The sequence below is a fragment of the Hyalella azteca genome, unplaced genomic scaffold (genome assembly GCF_000764305.2).
Source record: "Hyalella azteca isolate HAZT.00-mixed unplaced genomic scaffold, Hazt_2.0.2 contig5225, whole genome shotgun sequence".
Taxonomy (NCBI): Eukaryota; Metazoa; Arthropoda; class Malacostraca; order Amphipoda; family Hyalellidae; genus Hyalella; species Hyalella azteca.
Window position 1 is genome coordinate 57,337 of NW_025935420.1, and position 22,318 is coordinate 79,654.

General features: G+C 40.0%; 1 protein-coding gene across 1 annotated transcript; it reads right to left on the minus strand.

Annotated features, from left to right (window-relative positions):
• Positions 1 to 1,426: 1,426 nt before the first annotated feature.
• Positions 1,427 to 1,867, minus strand: LOC108680347 (IgA FC receptor-like). Its single transcript, XM_018169153.1, has one exon. The coding sequence runs from the start codon at positions 1,865 to 1,867 to the stop codon at positions 1,427 to 1,429; it is 441 nt and encodes a 146-aa protein (XP_018024642.1).
• Positions 1,868 to 22,318: the final 20,451 nt, after the last annotated feature.

Below are 22,318 nucleotides of genomic sequence, written 5' to 3' on the forward strand. Positions count from 1 at the left end.
TTTTTCATCGGACTGTACGGCGATGCGGGGACAAATTCATTGATGATTGTCACTGAAGGAATTTTCTCATCACAAATATATCAATATGCGTAATATTCTAATCAAAGCTGCTCCTACATGGTTATCTTAATGTTTGGTGTAAAAATCCGTAGATTTATATGATTTGTACAGATAATCTTTATTTCTAACACCGAAAATTTTCTACAAATTTCAGTATTCAGAAATATCATTGTCTGCGCTGAAATGAAATCAATCAATATAATTTTACATGTGACTTTAACCATTACAAACTATATACCCATTTTAAACTAATTACCACTTATATTGCTTCCCTCCAGAAATAATTTATTTGGTCTTGTTTGTCAGATTCTTTCGCATATGATATATTCCTAAACTAATTATATATTATTAAACTCGATAATATTCTATTTTTCGATATGCAGAAAATAGCCTGGATAATATATAATCATTTTTTTGCTATGCAGAAAACAATATACAAAACGAAAAGGAATGTTTTTAATACGAGTGCCGTAATGAAGCATGAGGCAGCGCTCCAACGTGGCCTGGGACTGCTAAGTCCGAAACACCTACCAAGGATAACAAGAAATAACGTGACCGAGATACGAGATTTTAACCATGTCAGCACTACTAGTTACAACCACTCTAGTTACAACTGCAAGTCCGCTAGTTACATACGATTCTAAGAGGTTACATAGGATTCTTGTTTGTCGAAGAACAATTAGACCGAATTAAATTGCTTAATTAATCAAAATTATTAACTGAATGTATACTATTATTTTAACTTTGATAATGACCCATAAGTTTGGATTTATTATTATTTATTATTTATTGTCGATGCTACATCGCGGAAATCGGCATTGTTGTTTTACATGTGACTGTTATGTAATAGTCCAAATTTGAATAATATAGGCAACTATAAAAATATATGTTAGTTTGAAAATTCGAACATTACCGAAAAATCGCAATTACTGCCTAGCACAGAATTAAAATGCAGAGTTCTTCATTCAACGCAACTAAGGCCATCAATAAACTGAGTTATAACTTGAATAATACCAATTAAAAATTACTCTAATCTCTGGTCTGATCAAAATCATCACGTGCACGGTTGAAAAATTTCGATATCGATGAAGTTATTTCAATCAATTAAATTCAACATGAAGTACCAAAGGAACAGTCAAATATACAAAGTTTCTGGCATCTTTCGCTGACTTTCCAATGGCAAAAAACTCTCCAATAAAGTATCGAGTTCGGCGCGCGAAATTAATCATATTTTGAGAGAGCGTGACCTGGGAAATTGAACCCGAACCTTTCAAAGCGGCTGATTTGTAAGCCAAGTTTTCATCGGCGTCAGAAGTTACCGAAAGAAACTCGAACAAACCGACTAAACTTGAGGCATAAATTGAAATTAAGGAGTCTTGTGCAGCCAGGAAATGTTGGCAATGCATGGATTGTGCTGTTCATTTGGGCGGTGCAGTGGGACGGCTGGTAGTCTTGATGCTATGCAGTGCAGCTGGACGGCTGGAAGACTTGATGCTGTGCGTTGCAGTGGGAAGGCCTTGATGCTGTGCGGTGCAGCTGGACGGCTGGAAGACTTGATGCTGTGCGGTGCTACTGGACGGCTGGTGGACTTGATGCTGTGCGGTGCAGCTGGACGGCTGGTAGCCTTGATGCTGTGCGGTGCAGCTGGACGGCTGATAGACTTGATGCTGTGCGGTGCAGCTGGACGGTTGGGAGCCTTGATGCTGTGCGGTGCAGCTGGACGGCTGGTAGCCTTGACGCTGTGTGGTGCAGCTGGACGGTTGGGAGCCTTGATGCTGTGCGGTGCAGCTGGACAGCTGGTAGCCATGATGCTGTGTGGTGCAGCTGGACGGTTGGGAGCCTTGATGCTGTGCGGTGCAGCTGGACGGCTGGTAGCCTTGATGCTGTGCGGTGCAGCTGGACGGCTGGTAGCCTTTATGCAGTACTACTCATATAAATTTGGTTGTATATACATTTAAATTAAAGTTCTGACTAGAAACCTCTTAAATATTCACAAATTCGTGTCATTGCTAAGAAGGTATTCCACATGTTATATTAGATAACTGTAGTTTATATCTTTTAGCCAACTTTTGTGACATCCACACACGCAAAATATTCTTAATGATCGGCGGAGATCTACGTATTTTGAAGTCCTTTGCTTGCTATGAATGATATTCCACATCTTTTACTAGATAGTTGTAGTTTATATCTTTTAGCAAACTTTTGTAACATCCACACACGCAAAACATTCCTAATTTACGCCGGATATACATGTATCTACGTATTTTGAAGTCCTTTGCTCGCAATAAGTGTCAACTCATCACGCGGGAGACCATGCCTGGACCACAGTGTGAAGTAAAGGGTAAAATTTGCGGCTCAGTTCTCGAGAGTGCACTTCCATTTGCCAGGCGGGCATGCCTATTACCCCAAAAACTTCCCTGTATTACACAAAAGTAGGAGCTGGACTTCCTGTTCCCCGAAAATGTGCAAAAAAACAGGCCAGCAAATTGGATGCAATTCAGAAACACGTTTGTCGGAGTCAAGCCAATTTCTCGAGAAAATCAGACGCTCTGGTAAAGAGCTCAGACTCTCTTGCACTTGCTGGTTTTCCCTTCGGTGTTTGCTCGAGTTCAGATCAAGTGAGTAATTCTCTTTGGCAAACGGCAAGCAACGTTACTGTAATACCAAAACAGATCCGGACTTCAAGCTCGGGGATTAGAAAGTTCAATTCTCCGGAAACGAATGCATTTCAGTCAAGAAATTGTGTGTTCTGGGAGCTAAAGTCCGGAACGGAATGACTGTATTGTCCCAGAAAATTGCGTTAATTGCAAGTTATGAACTCAAAATGTAGTTTTTAAAAAAATCTATTAACTTTCCTTAATATTGTTGTGTCTCGACGATTTTTTAACAATGCAATAGATATTTTACAAATTGCAATTAAAACCCGCGCGTACTCAGATGTTATATAGCGGACTGTGACATAATTTCTAATTTACATTGAAAATCTACACCAGGTTATCCTTCACTTATTCAATACCACAATTATTGTGCAAGGCGTCAATAAAATCTATGTCAACAACTCACAAACTCTGGATCGGATGTCTGTAGTACATTCATTATTGGTGGAATCTATCATGTATCAACTGTGTTCCAAAAGCCAAACTTCAATAGTCATTATTATCTACTTTTCATGTATATCTTCGTTCAAACTTATTTATTGAGAGCATATTGATTTAGTGAGATCCATGTCAGTACATAAATTTGAACTTCAATTTGCACAGTGTTAATCCTAACTTATACCTCACAATTGTAAAGTTTTTTTTATGAAAGGAAGTTTGCCTTGGTGAAGTAAGCCTTCTAAATTGATTTCAATCTCTTTGGTGTTGACCGAGTCACAAAATGCAGTGTCACATCACGACCTCGCTTTTCAGATTTGTGCTCATGCATCTTTGGTTGCTCGGAATCAAGACGATGGCCTACAATCTGAATCGATATTGGACGGTTGTTGAATAAATAACATATAACAGATAGCAACCCTGTATAAATGTCAGCAGAAAGAGCACGCAACACCGAGCCAGCAAGTCTCGATAAATAACTAAACATCTTCGTCCCATAGCACCCTGTGTGTCATGGAGGTCTGTCAAAGTTTACGACAGCGATGTGTATAACTCACTGAACTCAAGTTAAGAATTCAAGGTTCGTGGCTAGGATGTGTACATACAACTGAATGGGCTAGCCAGCATAAAGTTAGCGGGTCGAGGTTCATGGCTGAGAAGTGTGCTCTGCACCAGCATCAAGTTGCCGAGTCGAGGTGCATGGCTGAGACGTGTGCTCTGCACCAGCATCAAGTTGCCGAGTCGAGGTTCATGGCTGAGACGTGTGCTCTGTATACCAGCATCAAGTTGCCGAGTCGATGTTCATGGCTGAGACGTGAGCTCTGCACCAGCATCAAGTTGCCGAGTCGATGTTCATGGCTGAGACGTGAGCTCTGCACCAGCATCAAGTTGCCGAGTCGAGATGCATGGCTGAGAAGTGTGCTCTGTACCAGCATCAAGTTTCCAAGTCGAGATGCATGGCTGAGACGTGTGCTCTGCACCAGCATCAAGTTGCCGAGTCGAGGTTCATGGCTGAGACGTGAGCGTCTCTCGAGACCAGGCAGCAAAGCCGAGGCCAATTTTGCAGCTCCGCTATGTGATCTGGCGCAGAAAAGTGGGGTGGGCGGTTGGCTGGAGTGCCTTGACGTTTGCAATGAAATAGATTCCAGTTAAGCTTTTTGCCCGACCCTGACTTGAAAAAAGTGAATTGGCAGTTTTTCCTAGTTTCTCAGGTGGTAAGCAAGATTAAGAAAGGGACCTAAATACTGTCAGAGGATACATATTTTTAAGCAAGACTTCAAGCAAGCTAACCAAAAGCACCCTCTTAATTTTGATGACGTCCTCTTGGTAATGCAAAAAAATAACAGTGAAATAACAAATAGTGAAAACTTAATATAAATTAATCAGAACGAATCTCAATATAATTCAAAAGTTTGCTCGAAATTCCTAGTTAGCCAATAAGTTCGTTTTTTATTTTTTTGAAGGACCGATATTTTAAAATTTTAACCCGCAAATTCATATCGGCAGCATACCAAATGAGATGAACAAAATTAAATTGAGGCCATATAACTGTAATTGGTGGCCGTTTTCTGTGAATAATGATATCAATTTTAAAGATTTTAGACATCAATTTGCATCTCAAAATTGTGGGGCATTACATAATTATTGACATCACAAGATGGCGGGTGCATCACAAAATTATTTACATTTTAAAGTTATTTCCATCACAAAATGGCGATAAAATCATACATTTATTAATGTCGCAAAATGGCATGGTGTATCAGCAGATAGCCTGCGCAACGGCAGACAGCCTGCACATCAGCAGATAGCGTGCGCATCAGCAGATAGCCTGCGCATCAGCAGATAGCCTGCGCATCAGCAGATAGCCTGCACATCAGCAGATAGCCTGCGCATCAGCAGATAGCCTGCGCATCAGCAGATAGCCTGTACATCAGCAGATAGCCTGCACATCAGCAGACCATCAACAGATAGCCTGCACATCACCAGATAGCCTGCACATCAGCATATAGCCTGCACATCAGCAGATAGCCACTGAATTATTGACGTTTAGGCGCGGGTGCTGAGGACTGAGACAGGCGCTGCGTTCATTAAGACTCCTCGTGCTACAAGAGACGATGACGAGCTTAAAGGACGTGGCTGGGACAGCTACTGCGGACGAGGCTGGGACAGTAATGAGTGACGATGCTGGGACGTTAATGAGGGATGAAGCTGGGACGTCAATAGGAGACAGGGCTGGGACTGTAATTAGTGATGAGACTGGGACGGGAATTAGTGACGAGGCAAGGATGGCAATAAGGGAAGGGACGAAGTTGAGACGGGAATTAAAGAAGAAGCCGGGACGGCAGCCACAAATGAGGCTAGGACGGCAATTAGAGACGAGACTGCGGGACTTCAGTTATAGACGAGGCTGGGTCGGTAATTTGAGACGAGGCTGGGACGAAAGGCAGGAAGAAGTCTCTCAACCTGTATTGAGAGACGAGCCGCTCAACCTGCATTGCGAGGATAGTCTCTGAATATGCAATAACGGATGAGTCTCTGAACCTGCAATTACGGATGTCTCTGAACCTGCAATTAGAGGCGAGCCTCCGAACCTGCAATAAGAGATGTGTCTCTGAACCTGCAATTAGAGAGCCTCCGAACCTGCAATAAGAGATGTGTCTCTGAACCTGCAATTAGAGGCGAGCCTCCGAACCTGCAATAAGAGATGTGTCTCTGAACCTGCAATTAGAGACGAGCCTCCGAACCTGCAATAAGAGATGTATCTCTGAACCTGCAATTAGCGATGAGTCTCTGATCCTGAAACGCGAGTGGAGCTCCATTTTCATCTCGTGTTTCGTGGGGTAAATCAGAAACAAATTTCCCGCCCACGTGTTTCGGAACATTTAAATTTTGAATAACTTTGCATCGGAAACTTTTTGGATTAATTAAGATAAGAAATGGATGATAGAGCAAGAAGAGGTGATGGCCAAAGTAAGTGAAAGCCGTGCACTTATTCTGATAGAATAGATAAAGGGTTTTATCAGAAAGGATTATTATTCTGATAAAGGAGAGATCTGATAGAAAAAATGATAATGCGAACTAGAGTAGGTGAAAGAAAAAACGGTTATAAGAATTAAAAAGTAAAAACATTTCGAAGTCAGTGAAAGCTAAGAGAACACTTCGTAGAAGGAGAAAATAAATTACGAATTAGTTCTGAAAAATAAAAGGGATATGGAAAATATATTAGTGGGGTAGTGAGAGGAAGAGTGAGAGAGTGAGTGAGTGAGGTGATGGTGCACTCGTTTTGTGTGCGATCGTTTCAAAATGAGACTATCAATTAATAGGATGATTGACGGAAAAAGAAACCGAAAAGAATGGTGACAGAGAGATCGAATGAGGACTGGAAGAGGCTGTGAGAAAGGTTAATGTATGGAATGAGAGTGATATAAAGAAGCGGATGTTGGTGTAGAAATTACAACGAGAAGAAGTGACGATTGAGAAGAGGGTGTTTAGGGGTAATGAAAATTGAGAGAAGAAACGACAAGAGACAGATGAGAAATGATTAAGAGAGTTAGGGGTGAGTAAGAAATACAGGATGAAAGGGAAATAGATTTGAGGGAAAGTAGGAATGAAGGGTGAACGAGAAGAGAGAGAAAGTGAATGTAGGTATGAGCAATGTGAATGAACGAAGAGTGTAGGTTATAAAAGAAAGAGAAGATATGATATAAAAGAAAGAGGAGTTTAGGACATAAAAGAAAGACGAATGTAAAAGATATAAAAGAAAAGGGAGTATAGGACATAAAAGAAGGACGAGTAAAGGATATAAAAGAAAGAGGAGTATAGGATATAAAAGAAGACGAGTAAAGGATATAAAAGAAAAGGGAGTATAGGACATAAAAGAAGGACGAGTAAAGGATATAAAAGAAAGAGGAGTATAGGACATAAAAGAAAGACGAGTAAAGGATATAAAAGAAAAGGGAGTATAGGACATAAAAGAAGGACGAGTAAAGGATATAAAAGAAAGAGGAGTATAGGATATAAAAGAAGACGAGTAAAGGATATAAAAGAAAAGGGAGTATAGGACATAAAAGAAGGACGAGTAAAGGATATAAAAGAAAGAGGAGTATAGGACATAAAAGAAAGACGAGTAAAGGATATAAAAGAAAAGGGAGTATAGGACATAAAAGAAGGACGAGTAAAGGATATAAAAGAAAGAGGAGTATAGGACATAAAAGAAAGACGAGTAAAGGATATAAAAGAAAAGGGAGTATAGGACATAAAAGAAGGACGAGTAAAGGATATAAAAGAAAGAGGAGTATAGGATATAAAAGAAGAGAAGATATGACATAAAAGAAAGAGGAGTAAAGGATATAAAAGAAAGAGAAGTATAGGATATAAAAAAAGAGAAGATATGACATAAAAGAAAGAGGAGTAAAGGATTCAAAAGAAAGAAGAGTATAGGATATAAAGGAAAGAGGAGTATAGGGCATAAAAGAAAGAGAAGTAAAGGATATAAAAGATATAGGAGTATAGGATATAAACGAATGCGAAGGAGGGAGAGGAAGAGAGAGCTTCTGAGAGATGAGGTGATTGGAGAGAAGACTGAGAGGAAAGTGAGAGAGGGAGTGAGGGGAGAGGCAGGGAGAGGGGAAAGAGAGCGATATCAGAGCTGCAGACGAGGAGTGACATGAGGGGAATGAAGTTGAGTGAGCTGTGTGAGGGATGGTGGGGAAGTGAGGGATGGTGGGGAAGTGAGGGATGGTGGGGAAGTGAGGGATGGTGGGATGTTGTCCGGGCAACATCGCTGGAGCGGAAGCAGCCCTCGCTTCCCTCGTATCGTCCTCGCTGTGACAGATGATCGTTAGGAACTGAAATGTCGGGAATTATTTTTGATTGGATCGAGCACTGTGAAAACAAAACGGGTTGCTTCAGAGGCATAAAATACTTTTAAAAAATATACCTAAAAAGAATATGTATAAGAATATACTTAATACATATTTATATATAATATATTTAAGATATATATATATATAATACCATATATAATATATATAATATATTTAAGAATATACTTAAAAGAAATAGTTAAAATGAAGACCAACAGATTATGGCTGAAATATTGATAAAATGCTTGCTAAACAACAATAATTTAGTAACTTTTTTGTTCTGACTGATAAAAAATTCAAAAGTTTTTTGCAATTGTGGAATTTCTAAAATGTGTAAAAATTTTAGTGAAGATAAAAATGTACACTATTTGCATATTGTTACTTATCTTCATAGTTCTTGATAATGGTCAGACGATGGTATTTCAAAAATCGTTGATGTCGTAAGTTAGTAATTGTCATAATTACCATTATCACCTTATAATACATTTGTATCTACATACCTTAATTATCTTTATTATCATAAAGATATCTCTGGATTATATTTTCGACCATTTATAGCAATCTTGTCTAAAGGATTCATATGAATTGCTTCTGATATTCGAAAGATCTGAATTATTTGTCCCACGACAACAACAAAAAAGAAAAGTTTGAGCCCAGACTTATAACAAGCGACATCTTCTCCAGACAGACAAATAGAGACAGCTTTATCGATGACAAAAGAAGGCAAAAGTTAAGCAGAAAGTCAGCCTTTAGGCAATGAGATCATTTGAAGGCACACGGAGAAATGCGGGCTTCGTGCCTCAGGGGGGAGAGTGTGTGGCTGTCAGCTCTGCATGCCATATGCCACAGTTGGCGTACAGACGCGAGCTGCATGCCAAACGCCACACTGTCATATGCCACAGTTGGCGTACAGACGCGAACTGCATGCTAAACGCCACACTGCCACATGCCACAGTTGGCGTACAGACGCGAGCTGCATGCCAAACGCCACACTGTCATATGCCACAGTTGGCGTACAGACGCGAACTGCATGCTAAACGCCACACTGCCACATGCCACAGTTGGCGTACAGACGCGAACTGCATGCAAAACGCCACACTGCCATATGCCACAGTTGGCATGCAAAACGCTACTCTGTTGTGTGCTGCAGTTGGCGTTCAGACGCGCACTGCATGCCAAGCGCCACACTGCCATATGCCACAGTTGGCATACAGACGCGAACTGCATGCCTAACGCCACACTACCATATGCCACAGTTGGTATACAGACGCGAACTGCATGCCTAACGCCACACTACCATATGCCACAGTTGGCATACAGACGCGCACTGCATGCCTAACGGCACACTGCCACATGCCACAGTTGGCATACAGACGCGCACTGCATGCCTAACGCCACACTGCCACATGCCACAGTTGGCGTACAGACGCGCTTCGCATGCCAAGCGCCACAGTGCCACATGTGCTGCTTGGCATGCCACAGTTAGCATACCATGCACCATTCTGCTGCATGCCACAGTCGACATACCAAGTGCCACACTGTTGTATGCCACAGTTGGCATATAAGGTGCCACACTGCCACATGTGCTGCTTGGCATGCCACAGTTGGCATGCCAAGCCTGCCTGAGTTGTCCTTCAGACGCGCTCTGCATGTCAAATACAACACTGCTGTGCGTCAATTTCAATGCTGAATGCTATTAATTCCGTGAATTTAAGAAATATGCAAAAAACACAATATCCTTAACCCCAGTATTCAAATTTTCACGAAAAATTTGGGATTTTACCGCTCGCTTTATGTGTGAGCTCCTAAAGCCACAAGCTTTCTCCAGACGCGCGGACAGCGCATGGTTATGCGGAGCGCCGGCAAATTCCGCATAATAGACGCGAAAAAATTGTCATGCTCTGTTTATATATTTTTTCATGACACGAAATTCCGAGTTGCCTGGATTTGTGAGATATTTTCATGCGTTTTTACACTTGCTTGCCGGGATTTAAAATTTGAAAAGTTGATTGAAGTTTTTTCGTGATCTTCGTTAGTTACTGCAATCCTAAGGAATTGTAATATTTTTTAATATTGTCTATTTCCTATCTTAGCTTTTTGAAAGATATTCTAACTTTTTATTTAAGATATGTGATCTCTTTTTTGTTTTGTTAATTAATCCATTTCGTGTTGGACAAATACAATTTTTAAATAAAGCACTGGTTATTCTAGGGATGATTTTTTATTGTTTTCATATTAAAAATTAAAAAAAGGAAATGTGGTTTCCTTAGTGTTTTTCACATAACATGTATCAGTCTAAATCAATTTCATATTTTTACAGGAAAATAAATATAATGTAATAAAATACGAGCACATGTTTAGAATCAGTTGAACCTAAGATACTCGTATTAAAGTTCTTTTTGAGCCGTATGTTAATAGATTGTATTTTTATATCGTTAGTTATAGTTATTAGAAGGGGAATCACGTATTTTCTATGGAAATAATTTTCATTGAAATATTCAATTGATATTCAAATAGTTCTAAGTTATTTCAAGCTATGAAAGTCACCTTGGTATCTACTGTACGAAAAAATTGTCAAAAGGCATCTAAAATAAGCACATTTAGCTTCTTCGAAATTTAACTAATTTTTTTAGTTATTTTTAACTCCAACTAATTATTATGCCCTCTTAGTTACCGGTTACGCGTAACTAATGGACACGAAAAGGTGGCCATTGGCCCGTGAAGAGATAGCGCGCAGCGGTCCGTACAAAGCCGAGACGGACGAACGCCATTTGTGGGGTGGCAGGTTTGACCGACAAGACAAGCTTTGCTACACGTTAGTCCCTGAAATTATTTATTGGGAAAGATATTCATTGGGGAAGATATTCATTGGGAAATATATTCATTGGGGAAGATATTCATTGGGAAGGATATTCATTAGGGAAGATATTCATTGGGGAAGATATTCATAGGGAAACAAGGAATTTAAAAGCAAAGAAAACGCCAAGAAAATTCACCATATCGATATTTAAAACGTTTCGGAGTCCAGCTCCATCATCAGTTCGACTAAACTAAAAATGAATAAAATCACTTTAAAAGTAAAAAAAAAGTGATTTTATTCATTTTTAGTTTAGTCGAACTGATGATGGAGCTGGACTCCGAAACGTTTTCAATATCGATATGGTGAATTTTCTTGGCGTTTTCTTTGCTTTTAAATTCCTTGTGAACTTGCGATATAAGCAGACTAATAATATAAGTTCATTGGGAAAGATATTCATTGGGGAAGAAATTCATTGGGAAAGAAATTCATTGGGAAATATAGTCATTAGTAAAGATATTCATTGGGAAATATAGTCATTAGTAAAGATATTCATTGGGAAATATAGTCATTAGTAAAGATATTCATTGGGAAATATAGTCATTAGTAAAGATATTCACTGGGAAATATAGTCATTAGTAAAGATGTTCATTGGGAAAGATATTTATTGGAAAAGATAATCATTGGAAAAGATATTCATTGGAAAAGATATTCATTAAGAAATATAGTCATTAGGAAAGATTTGGTTCCTCCCTAAAGATATTCATTGTGCTTGAAATACCCAAATGTTTTATGCACAAAGGTATGTTAGGTTCAATGTCAATGTTTCATATTCAAGGGTTGGGAGGAGGTAAGATTGTGAGATTGGGCACCTAGCTGGGCTCATCGAAAAAGTATTAAAAGCCTTTCGGTGTCAAACATGTTTGATGTCAAACATTTTTATCAGCTCTCGAATGTGTTAATAACGTAAAGTGGCAAAAAAATTAATCTGAGAGAATTGATTTATCCACCGTAATTAATAAATAAGTAATCAATCATTTTGCATATACATTTGTTCGTGGAGGACGAACACTGGAGTTCTTGAGTCGCAGGTATATTTGATTATGATGTAATATTAGATCATGATTTGCTTTGATTATGATGTCATACTATGCTATGGTGTGATATTAGGCTATGGTGTGATATTATATTATGATGTTATATTAAGCTGTTATGCGTTATTAGGCATGAAGAGATATTAGATTATGATATGACATTAGGCTAAGATGCGATATAAGGCTATGATGTCATATTAGGCTATGATGCGATACTAGATTATTAAATGACATTAGGTTATGATGCGATATAAGATTTCGAGATGATATTATAATTTATTATGCAGGTTTACTGCAGAAGAACTCAAGCGCTACGGTGATGCGCTGTGATAAATCAGCTGCCTGCGACGTTAATATATTTGTAAGGATCAAGCCATTTCTTGTTAACCATAAGGTAATATTTGCATCCGCAGTCATAGTCTGTGTTCTTTAGCCGGCCATCAGCCACTCTTGCTCTGGCCGCCAGCGCCATAGGTTAGTAACTAATAATGTTCTCTTGATGGGAAATCTTCATTTGTCTTGCCTGTGAATATTATGTTGTGTACCTTTGAAACATTTAAGGGGCCATGCTGATCTCTCTTGTATCCATTCCAGTTCCGGTTGGGGAGACTATCTACTATCTGGCACACCAGTGACCCGAGTTAACAGCAAGACTATCACAGCCGTGTTACCAAGTAGGCCTATGGAACTACCAGTCGTCTGTGCCTCTACCCGCCATCTGTGAATCAGTCGTGTGGCTACTTCTAGTCGTCCGTAACTCTAGTGCTAGTCGTCCGTATCTCTACCGTCAGTCGTCCGTGGCTCTACCGTCAGTCGTCCGTGGCTCTACCTCCAGTCGTCCGTAACCAGTCGTCCGTATCTCTACCGTCAGTCGTCCGTGGCTCTACCTCCAGTCGTCCGTAACCCTATCGTCAGTCGTCCGTAACCCTACCGTCAGTCTTCCATAACTGTACCGTCAGTCGTCTGGGATTCTCCCGTCGGCCAACTGCACTCCTTCACCGGATCTTGCCTTGTTCCTAAGTTAAGTTGTCAATTCGTTTATATTTCATTAAAGTTATTGTGTGATGCGTCCATTATTACCCACCGTTTCGACTGATGCCGATTAGCCTCATTGATACCCTTACAATATTATAGAAATTCTTAAATCAAACAGGAAGTGAACGCTCGGTGATAATGAATACCGGGTCACTATTTAACTCCATAAATGATTTATTCACTGAATTTTAACGATAGCTACAAAATCTCTGTACAAATAATAATTCTAGAATGATGTGATTTGCTATCGATAATTTGAACAGAATTCAAAATTTGTCATCTATGTGAAAAAATTCTGAGTAATATTACGTCTGCGTTTCAATTCATTGCAAAGGTAATCTACTTAATTCCGTTAATCTGTTAAAAAATCTGTTAAAAAGCTTTATTTATGGTCGAATGAGTTAAAAATGAAATCCAGTTCCCAAAATATAATTGACTTGAATTTTTTTGTTGCAATATAGTAACAACCACAGATCAATGTTCTAGTAACCTATAGTTCATTTATTACTGTTGATGTAATTGAGAGATTCCCAGAGTATGAAGATGCAATTGATAACCATTTTAATTCATAAATTGTATGTTTTAAATTCTAAAAAGAACTCCATACGTGTATTGCCATATGCCGCTATCTCCGATTCCTAAATGTCAAACTCGGAAATTCGGACGTTTTAGGTAAATTTTGTCGTCATTTTTCCGCCACGTGTGTTGGAATATTTCGTGAAAAAAAACTTAAAACGCTCAAAAAATCACCCTGGAAATTGCTGCAAAATCCGCGCTGGGAAAGGAAAGGGGAGAGTGGAAGAGTCTCTCGGGACAGGATGGCTTCGATGGCAATCTGGATCTGCAATTTTGGATGACTGGAAGATATTGGGTGATGATTCACGGCGTGAGAAGCGAAGTAATCGCGCCGCGCCAGCCCGTGCGTTAGCCATGATTGCATCACTATGAGTAACTGAGATAAAAAATAAAAAGAACTGTGCTTCAACTGACAATTGTCGGGAAGATCTTCACAACGCTTGCCTCGGGTCAGGTTGTTTACTACCAACGTACCGGGATTCTATGGGACGCGGAACTTGCAGGCTGCAGGCCGCTTTCCGGAATGTAAAGGACGCGGAACTTGCAGGCTGCAGGCCGCGTTCCGGAGTACAAAGAAGCCGGAACGCTTGCAGGCTGCAGGCCGCGTTCCGGAATGTAAAGGACGCGGAACGCTTGCAGGCTGCAGGCCGCGTTCCAGAATGTAAAGGACGCGGAACTTGCAGGCTGCAGGCCGCGTTCCGGAATGCAAAGAAGCCGGAACACTTGCAGGCTGCAGGCCTCGTTCCGGAATGCAAAGAAGCCGGAACGCTTGTAAGCTGCAGACCGCGTTCCGCAATGTAAAGGCCGCGGAACTTGCAGGCTGCTGGCCGCGTTCTGGAGCATAAAAGGCCTGGAACTCTCGCAGGTTGCTGGCCGAAAATATTGTTATTCTTTTAAAATTTTGAATGCTCTTGTGCCGGCGAATGCTCTTGCGTTGCTGAACAAATAGTCTCTTCTCAAATCTACAAACAAATCTAGTCTCTTCTCCTCGAAATGGCAATTTATGCTCAGTAAATTGAGATCTAATAACTAGGTCGCAAGCACTTCTTAAAACGAATATACGGCGCATAATGGCTTGTATTCTGTTGACGCTTCATTGCTTGAAACTCAATCACTAAATTTACTTAAGTTATCGAGACGCGTTACCAGGCATAATGCATGCAATGCCAGCCTTGATGGATAGCGGCAATAATGACTCATGAATATCAGATATTGAATTAAGAAATTATTATTATTAAGAGAACGCTTGGAATATTCAGTGCGCACGCCGGAGCTGTTTCATGTACCGAATGCACGTGATATTGTATATTAATGCGTTTATTGTGCTGCTCTGACAGTAAACTTCATCGAGATTTTTTTATGGTGAACTATAATTGGGACTTTTGGGATCAGTAAGTGCAGTTAAGAGACAGAGGATTACAATGGTAGACGCAGAATAACTTTAATAACTTTAATAGCTAATAATTTATTAACTTTAATAGCTTTAATGTCCTTTACGTATAAACTGTAACCATCTAAATTTATTACCCATTCATCGGTAAGGTTCGATCCTAGGTACAATGATTACAAATTTGTCGTTATCTTTGTACCAACTACGATAATTTCAAGAGATCTGTTGTCATTGTATATCCTAGGAAAACTCAAAGAAACCTCTTATCATCGACGTATTTCAGAATTTCGCTGTCTTCGCACAGCTCGCAAACCTTCTGGCACCATTTCAGGGTTTACAGCCCCGAACCTGTAAGCGACACGGCTGCTCCTTATCTCATGCTACAACAAGATAACAATACACAATACAAGATACAATACATGCTACAATAAGATAAGGATACTGCTCCTTATCAACATGCTACATCTCAAAGAACTACAACTTTATGCTACGGCCAAAGCTTCTGACTCTCCGGCAGGACGGACAGCTCAAGCGTACACTTTATTGTGATGAGCTTCCACGCATGACCGGCCGGCGGGAGTTTGCGATGCTACTCAATGTTTTGCTGCAATAAATCGGACATGAAATGTTCGAGGCTTCTGAAGACGCTGAGTTCTTTTTTTCTGTTTATTTGTTATAAATGTACGAGTTAACTTGTGAGGTTCGTGCATGATAAAATTCACAGATCATGGATATGTTCCGGCCGTTGATATATAGGAAAATTTTACACTGTTTTTTTTTTTTTGTGAACATTTCCGCATAGGCTTGAAGTTTTGTTACATTACACGAGTCCAGCACAAATCAACTCTTTTAATAAGCTTCAGTACAGGTCATGTTCAATGATAATCTTTGAAAATTAGCTTGACTGCAACTTTTGTTCAGCGATTATCTTTAAAAATTAGTGTGAGTGCAACTTATTTTCAACGATTATTCCTGATGAAGTAGGAGCATCTGTGCCACTCCGTTTCATCAACCAGCTTTGACATAATCCGAGTTAATGAAACGTACAACACATGTAAATCTTTTTGTTTTGTAGTGTCGCATGTCATACGGCTTCTTTCAAGAGACACGGACATAAACCGTTGATTGAATTTGTCCTGGTTCAACATTGGAGGTCGCATTTCATGGAATTAAAAAGACAAAATAAAAAGACTAATTTTGTGTCAATGGAGGCGACGCAATCAAATCTGGTCTCCGGAAACCTAATTAGCGCCACCGTGTCTTAGACGTGCGACTGGGGAGGTGTCGTCGTAGGGAGCGTGGGGATCTATCAATGGGGAAGGAAAGAACATTAATTTGCTGAATTTAGACGTGCGACTGGGGAGGTGTCGTCATGGGGAGTGTGGGGATCTATCAATGGGGAAGGAAAGAACATTAATTTGCTGAATTTAGACGTGCGACTGGAGAGATGTGTATAAGAGACAGGTGANCCCAGTCCTGCAGTGTCCCGCAGGCACAGACCCGCCGAGTCTGCGCTGGACGGCGTCCCAGTCCTGCAGTGTCCCGCAGGCACAGACACGTCGTGTCTGCGCTGTATGGCGCCACAGTCCTGCAGTGTTCCGTAGGCACAGACACGCCGAGTCTACGCTGGACGGCGTCCCAGTCCTGCAGTGTCCCGCAGGCACAGACACGCCGAGTCTACGCTGGACGGCGTCCCAGTCCTGCAGTGTCCCGCAGGCACAGACCCGCCGAGTCTGCGCTGGACGGCGTCCCAGTCCTGCAGTGTCCCGCAGGCACAGACACGTCGTGTCTGCGCTGTATGGCGCCACAGTCCTGCAGTGTTCCGTAGGCACAGACACGCCGAGTCTACGCTGGACGGCGTCCCAGTCCTGCAGTGTCCCGCAGGCAAAGACACGCCGAGTCTACGCTGGACGGCGTCCCAGTCCTGTAGTGTCCCGCAGGCACAGACACGCCGAGACTGCATTGGAAGGCGCCCCAGTCCTGCAGTGTCCCGCAGGCACAGACACGCCGAGTCTGCGCTGGACGGCGCCAGAGATTTCAGTGTCCCGCAGGCACAGACACGCCGAGACTGCATTGGAAGGCGCCCCAGTCCTGCTGTGTCCCGCAGGCACAGACACGGCGAGACTGCGCTGTACGGCGCCACAGTCCTGCAGTGTCCCGCAGGCACAGACACGTCGAGTCTGTGCTGTACGGCGCTCCAGTCCTGCAGTGTCCCGCAGGCACAGACACGCCGAGTCTGCGCTAGACGCTGAGGAGCAAAACAGTCTCGTTAGACTCGCCGCTGCCATTGCCCCACATATCTGTTTTTCTGCTAAAAGTCTTTCAATTTGCATATCTTGAAAGCGAGTCGAGTGAGAAGAAAAACACAGTATAGAATGCACTTCATAATTTCAAAACGAAAATACATGCGAAGGTTACTCATTTGTAAAAATTTAAGCTCATTTCGGGAAAAAATCGCATGCGTTTAGTCGTTTTCTTCACGAGCAATAAAATGAAAGCAGAATTAAAATCCTCATATCGAAGAAAATTCATTCTCGGAACTTATTTTACGGGGCGATGTGTTTTTGATGCAAGCTAATCATTGGACAAATTTTTCGAAGAGAGAATTATATCATTAAAAACAAAAAATAAATACCTACAAAAATATACCTATAAAACAAAAATATATAACAGCATACGAAATTTTCATCTGACGGCTTTTTCCATTGACCGCATTAAACTGAAATCATTCATGCAAATTTCAGTTTCGTTCTCATGGACATTTTAATTTGGAAAAATGCAGACAAGCTTTCATGGGCTCACAGCGTATCATTTTACGCCAATATTTCTAGGGCTTGCATTCCAGCGGCAGCCCGCATTATGCACTCGAATGCGATTACCTTCAACGCGGCAATGGGAAGTCCACAAAATTCCAGGAATTCCTAAAGCCAAGTTCTGAATGAGTTTCGCTCCTCGTAAAGATTGGTTCTTGTCCTGATATGCTTCTCAATTTTTTTCACTTGTGTAAAGTGAGAAATTTTTTTCACTTGTGTCAAAGTGAAAGTGTGCTTCTAAGTGTGTAAAAAAATTATTGATTTTTGTAGGAACGATCTTAGGACATCTTGGTGAATTAATATATTCATAGGTATGAATTAATATGATGAATAGGGTAAGAACAGCGAAAAAAGGTTTTGAAAAAAAGTCCCGCAAGTTTCTTCTAGTTTGCCTGTTACGATTTCTTATTTTATTTTTTTATTGTGATAATAGATTGCTCAGATACTAAAGTTAAAGCAAAAATGTAAACTAAATTTCTAGATATTTTTCAACTCTGGAAATTTTTATTTTTGCTCTGCAAAAACTTTAAATTTTTGCATTATTTAATTTATGCAATGCATTACTAGAAAATTTCATTCAATCTTCGTGAAATATTTTATTTTAATGTAAGTCCTGTTTCTAACTATTATTTCCTGCAATTATATCACTTAATGATCAGGAGTTAATTAGCTGGAAAAATTAATACTTACGAGCAATGAACTGTAAAATTACTGAACAAATCTGCCGTTCGCTCGATTAATTGCCAATTAATCTTGTAATATCAAAATGAAACCAAATTATTTAAGGAAATCAAAGATCATATGGAAAAAATAACCAGAAACTAATATTACCAAACTGTGATAAGGGCAAATCTATATGAAAAAATAACTAAAAATTTGGTAAAGAATAAATAAATCTAGTCAATAAATATTTAGTAGTGTAAGAAATGTAAAATCCACAGAGTTCAGTTCAAAAAATAAAATAAATCTAGTCAACAAATATTTAGTAGTGTAATAAATGTAAAATCCACAGAGTTCAATTCAAAAAATAAAATAAATCTAGTCAACAAATTTTTAGTAGTGTAAGAAATGTAAAATCCACTGAGTTCAATTCAAAAAATAAAACTTCCATGAGATTAAACTGTGAATAATTGCATGAAGCCTCGTACGTAGCGGGACTCGAGCGCCGCTGTTTGTCCCAAACACATCAGCTTCTTGCGAATGTTTGCTCACGTAATAACACCTAATCTTCCGCAAACATGCCGGCACTGAGCCAGTCTTGTACAGATAACAACGCCAACATTGACCATGTTCTCGTAATACGTTCCATAAATCGCACAAACATGCCGGCACTGAGCCGGTCTTGTACAGATAACAACACCAACATTGACCATGTTCTCATAATCCGTTCCATAAATCGCGCAAACATGCCGGCACTGAGCCGGTCTTGTACAGATAACAACGCCAACATTGACCATGTTCTCATAATCCGTTCCATAAATCGCGCAAACATGCCGGCACTGAGCCGGTCTTGTACAGATAACAACGCCAACATTGACCATGTTCTCATAATACGTTCCATAAATCGCGCAAACATGCCGGCACTGAGCCAGTCTTGTACAGATACACTGTTAGAAAAAACGGCGAAAAAACGGTCCCACCGGCATCCTAGTGGCCGGTCGCCCCGTGAAAATAAACTGTTTCGCCGTTTTTATCAGATGTTTTACGGATTTCTGGTGTTAAATTAGAATAAAAACGTGAAACGGTGTTTCTTTTCACGTGCCAACCGGCCACTGAAACACCGGTAATACCGTTAACGGTAAATTTTCTAACAGTGTAACAGCGCCAACATTGACCATGTTCCCATAATCCGTTCCATAAATCGCAACGGAACGTAACGCTTCCAACACTAAGGAGCCAACGAGCCTAAGTCGGTAACCTCAAATGCGAATTAAAGTTTGAAATGTTGTGTAACAATTACGACATGACAAAAATAGAAGAGAAGAGCAATTATGTAATTTGTTTTAGTTATCATGTTCATTGATTTGATGTCTGGACAATATCTAGGAATTCAGGCAAATAAATAATACAGAAATATAGCTATAACCCAACTCTAATAAAAATTTTAATATTAGAGATATGGACTATATAAGCAATATTACATGGAATTTATACGGGATAGCAGCACAGGTTAGGATTTTTGCTGGAAAAAGATTTTATTTACAATTATTGAGGAATATAGTTTTTTTTACTTGACGGAATTAAATTCTAAGCTCCACGTGCCCCTTGTAAATTTCCAGACTTCCCTTAGGAAGATTCATGCAAAAGATTCTGTAAAGAGGAAATTCTAAAACCCTGGTTTTTATCTAAAATCATATTAAATATTTTCCACCTTTTAGGCGAATTCTAACCGTTGCCGAGTTTTACTCGTGCGAGAATATCTTAACTTAAGTGTCAACGAAGACCCGACGTAAAAATTCTAGCCTAAATCTGACTGCCCCAAAAAGTTCAAATTATCCAAAATACAAACGATTCTGGCTTCTATAAGAAAATATCAGTTTTGCATGCATTTTTCAATCATTTAAACCGCTGTTCTTCCTCTCAGGCAATCATAATTAATTTAGTGTTAATAGTTCAACGGCGAAATGTTTCTGCACTTCTATCTAATTACCGATGCAATAAAATTGTTCACTCGTACTTGTTCATCCTTTATTGATCACCTGAGCGCTGCGAGCTTGATCACGCTCAGCCATGCTTGCTCAGCCATGCTTGCTCAGCCATGCTTGCTCAGCCATGCTTGCTCAGCCATGCTTGCTCAGCCATGCTTGCTCAGCCATGCTTGCTCAGCCATGCTTGCTCAGCCATGCTTGCTCAGTCATGCTTGCTCAGCCATGAATGCTCAGCCATGATGCTCAGTCATGCTTGCTCAGCCATGTTTGCTCAGCCATGCTTGCTCAGTCATGCGTAATTGCTACGGTAACATATTTGTTGGTTAAGATAAACAATGAATATTTTCAACATTTCTTTATTTATGAAAAAATTATGAAGCATGTAGAGGAAATATTCGTGATGCATGAATGGGTGATCCAATTTTCTCTATATTTCTTAATTTTGTTAAAGCCAAAAGTTTAACTAGAAATTTGATTCGAGTGATAATTTCTGCATAAACAATTGGGTTAACAGCGACTAATTTGACGTAGCCAAAATGTTTATTCCGTTGTATTTCACGGCAGGGAAATGCAATGCAATTAAATTTGGGTTGATCAAGTTGATTGGCATTCGAAGGGGCATGAGAGAAGCCATACAAAGCAATTCAGTCTCGATGAATCGTAAGAGAATCCTAGCTGAATACGGAACCTGAACGCGATGTGTTGTGTGATTAATACAGTTCAGACATGCATATCATACAGCCATGACAGGTGTACGTAGAGTTATTGAACCACCTTAATGCTTATGAGTCATGAGAAGAAGAAAAAATATAACTCAGTACTCACTGCAGTGAGTGACAGAGAGCGCATTTTCTCGTCGACGAAAACGTGAAGTCACGGACGGACAGACAGACAGACAGACGGACATGGCGAGCGTAATAGCGCCTTTTTTCCATCTATGAGAAAATGCGCTAAAAATCATCGCATTTCTCAAGGAAAAAATAATTTTCGTATGAATGTATAATCTTTGCTTCTTTGCTTTAAAGTTTCAATGGTGATAACAAATTTAAACTAAGGAGCAGATTATAGGTTTAGTCTGTAACTAACGGTTTTTGGTACGTTCGAAGATGTAAGAAATTTCCGTTGGAGTGCCAGGATTCAGCAGATGTTCCGGGTCATTCTTTTCAGTGGATCGCGATTTCGCCTCTTGATTCCATCAGCGAGCGTCCATGACAATTTCCAGTCCCACTGCACGACGATAATTGAGTTAAAGCCTCGCAACGGTCCAGAACAATCGTATCCACGACCGCCACCAACAATTTCGATTTAACCTGAACGATCTGTAGTTCTGTACACTAGTTGCGAGCGAGTAATTAACCATGTGCTACTCGTTGTCAAACTCGTGAATATCTGCGATGGACAGGAAAATTCACTCCATTTGATGTTGCAGAATCGTGATCTAAGATGATCGCTTATTTTAATTTACCATTCATGAAGTTTAACTTTAACTTTATTTAACTAAATTTCTTCATATTATGCAAATTCAAGCTAAGACCGAATAATAATAATATTATTAAACATATTACCGAATCGACACTTCAGCGAACTCCCCTGCGAACTCGAATGCAAAACCTAACTTCATTTTCAACTCAAACACTCATAAATCCATCAATATTGAACGGATTTTATTCAAATTTGAAGTATAAGTAGATAATATCAGTAATTTGTGGACTGAATTTTTTCAGATTTGTACATCAATAACTTTTTTGTTAATGCGGAAATCCTAACTTCATTTTCAACTCAAACACCCATAAATCCGTAAATAAAGAACGGATTTTATTCAAATTTGAAATATAAGTAGATAATATCAGTAATTTGAGGGCGGAATTTTTTCAGATTTTTACATCAATAACTTTTCTATTAATACGGAAAACCTAACTTCATTTTCAACTCTAACACCCATAAA

What these genes read in the sequence shown, in the direction of transcription:
- LOC108680347 (XM_018169153.1), bottom strand. Translation starts at nt 1,867, where the DNA reads ATGGCTACCAGCTGTCCAGCTGCACCGCACAGCATCAAGGCTCCCAAC.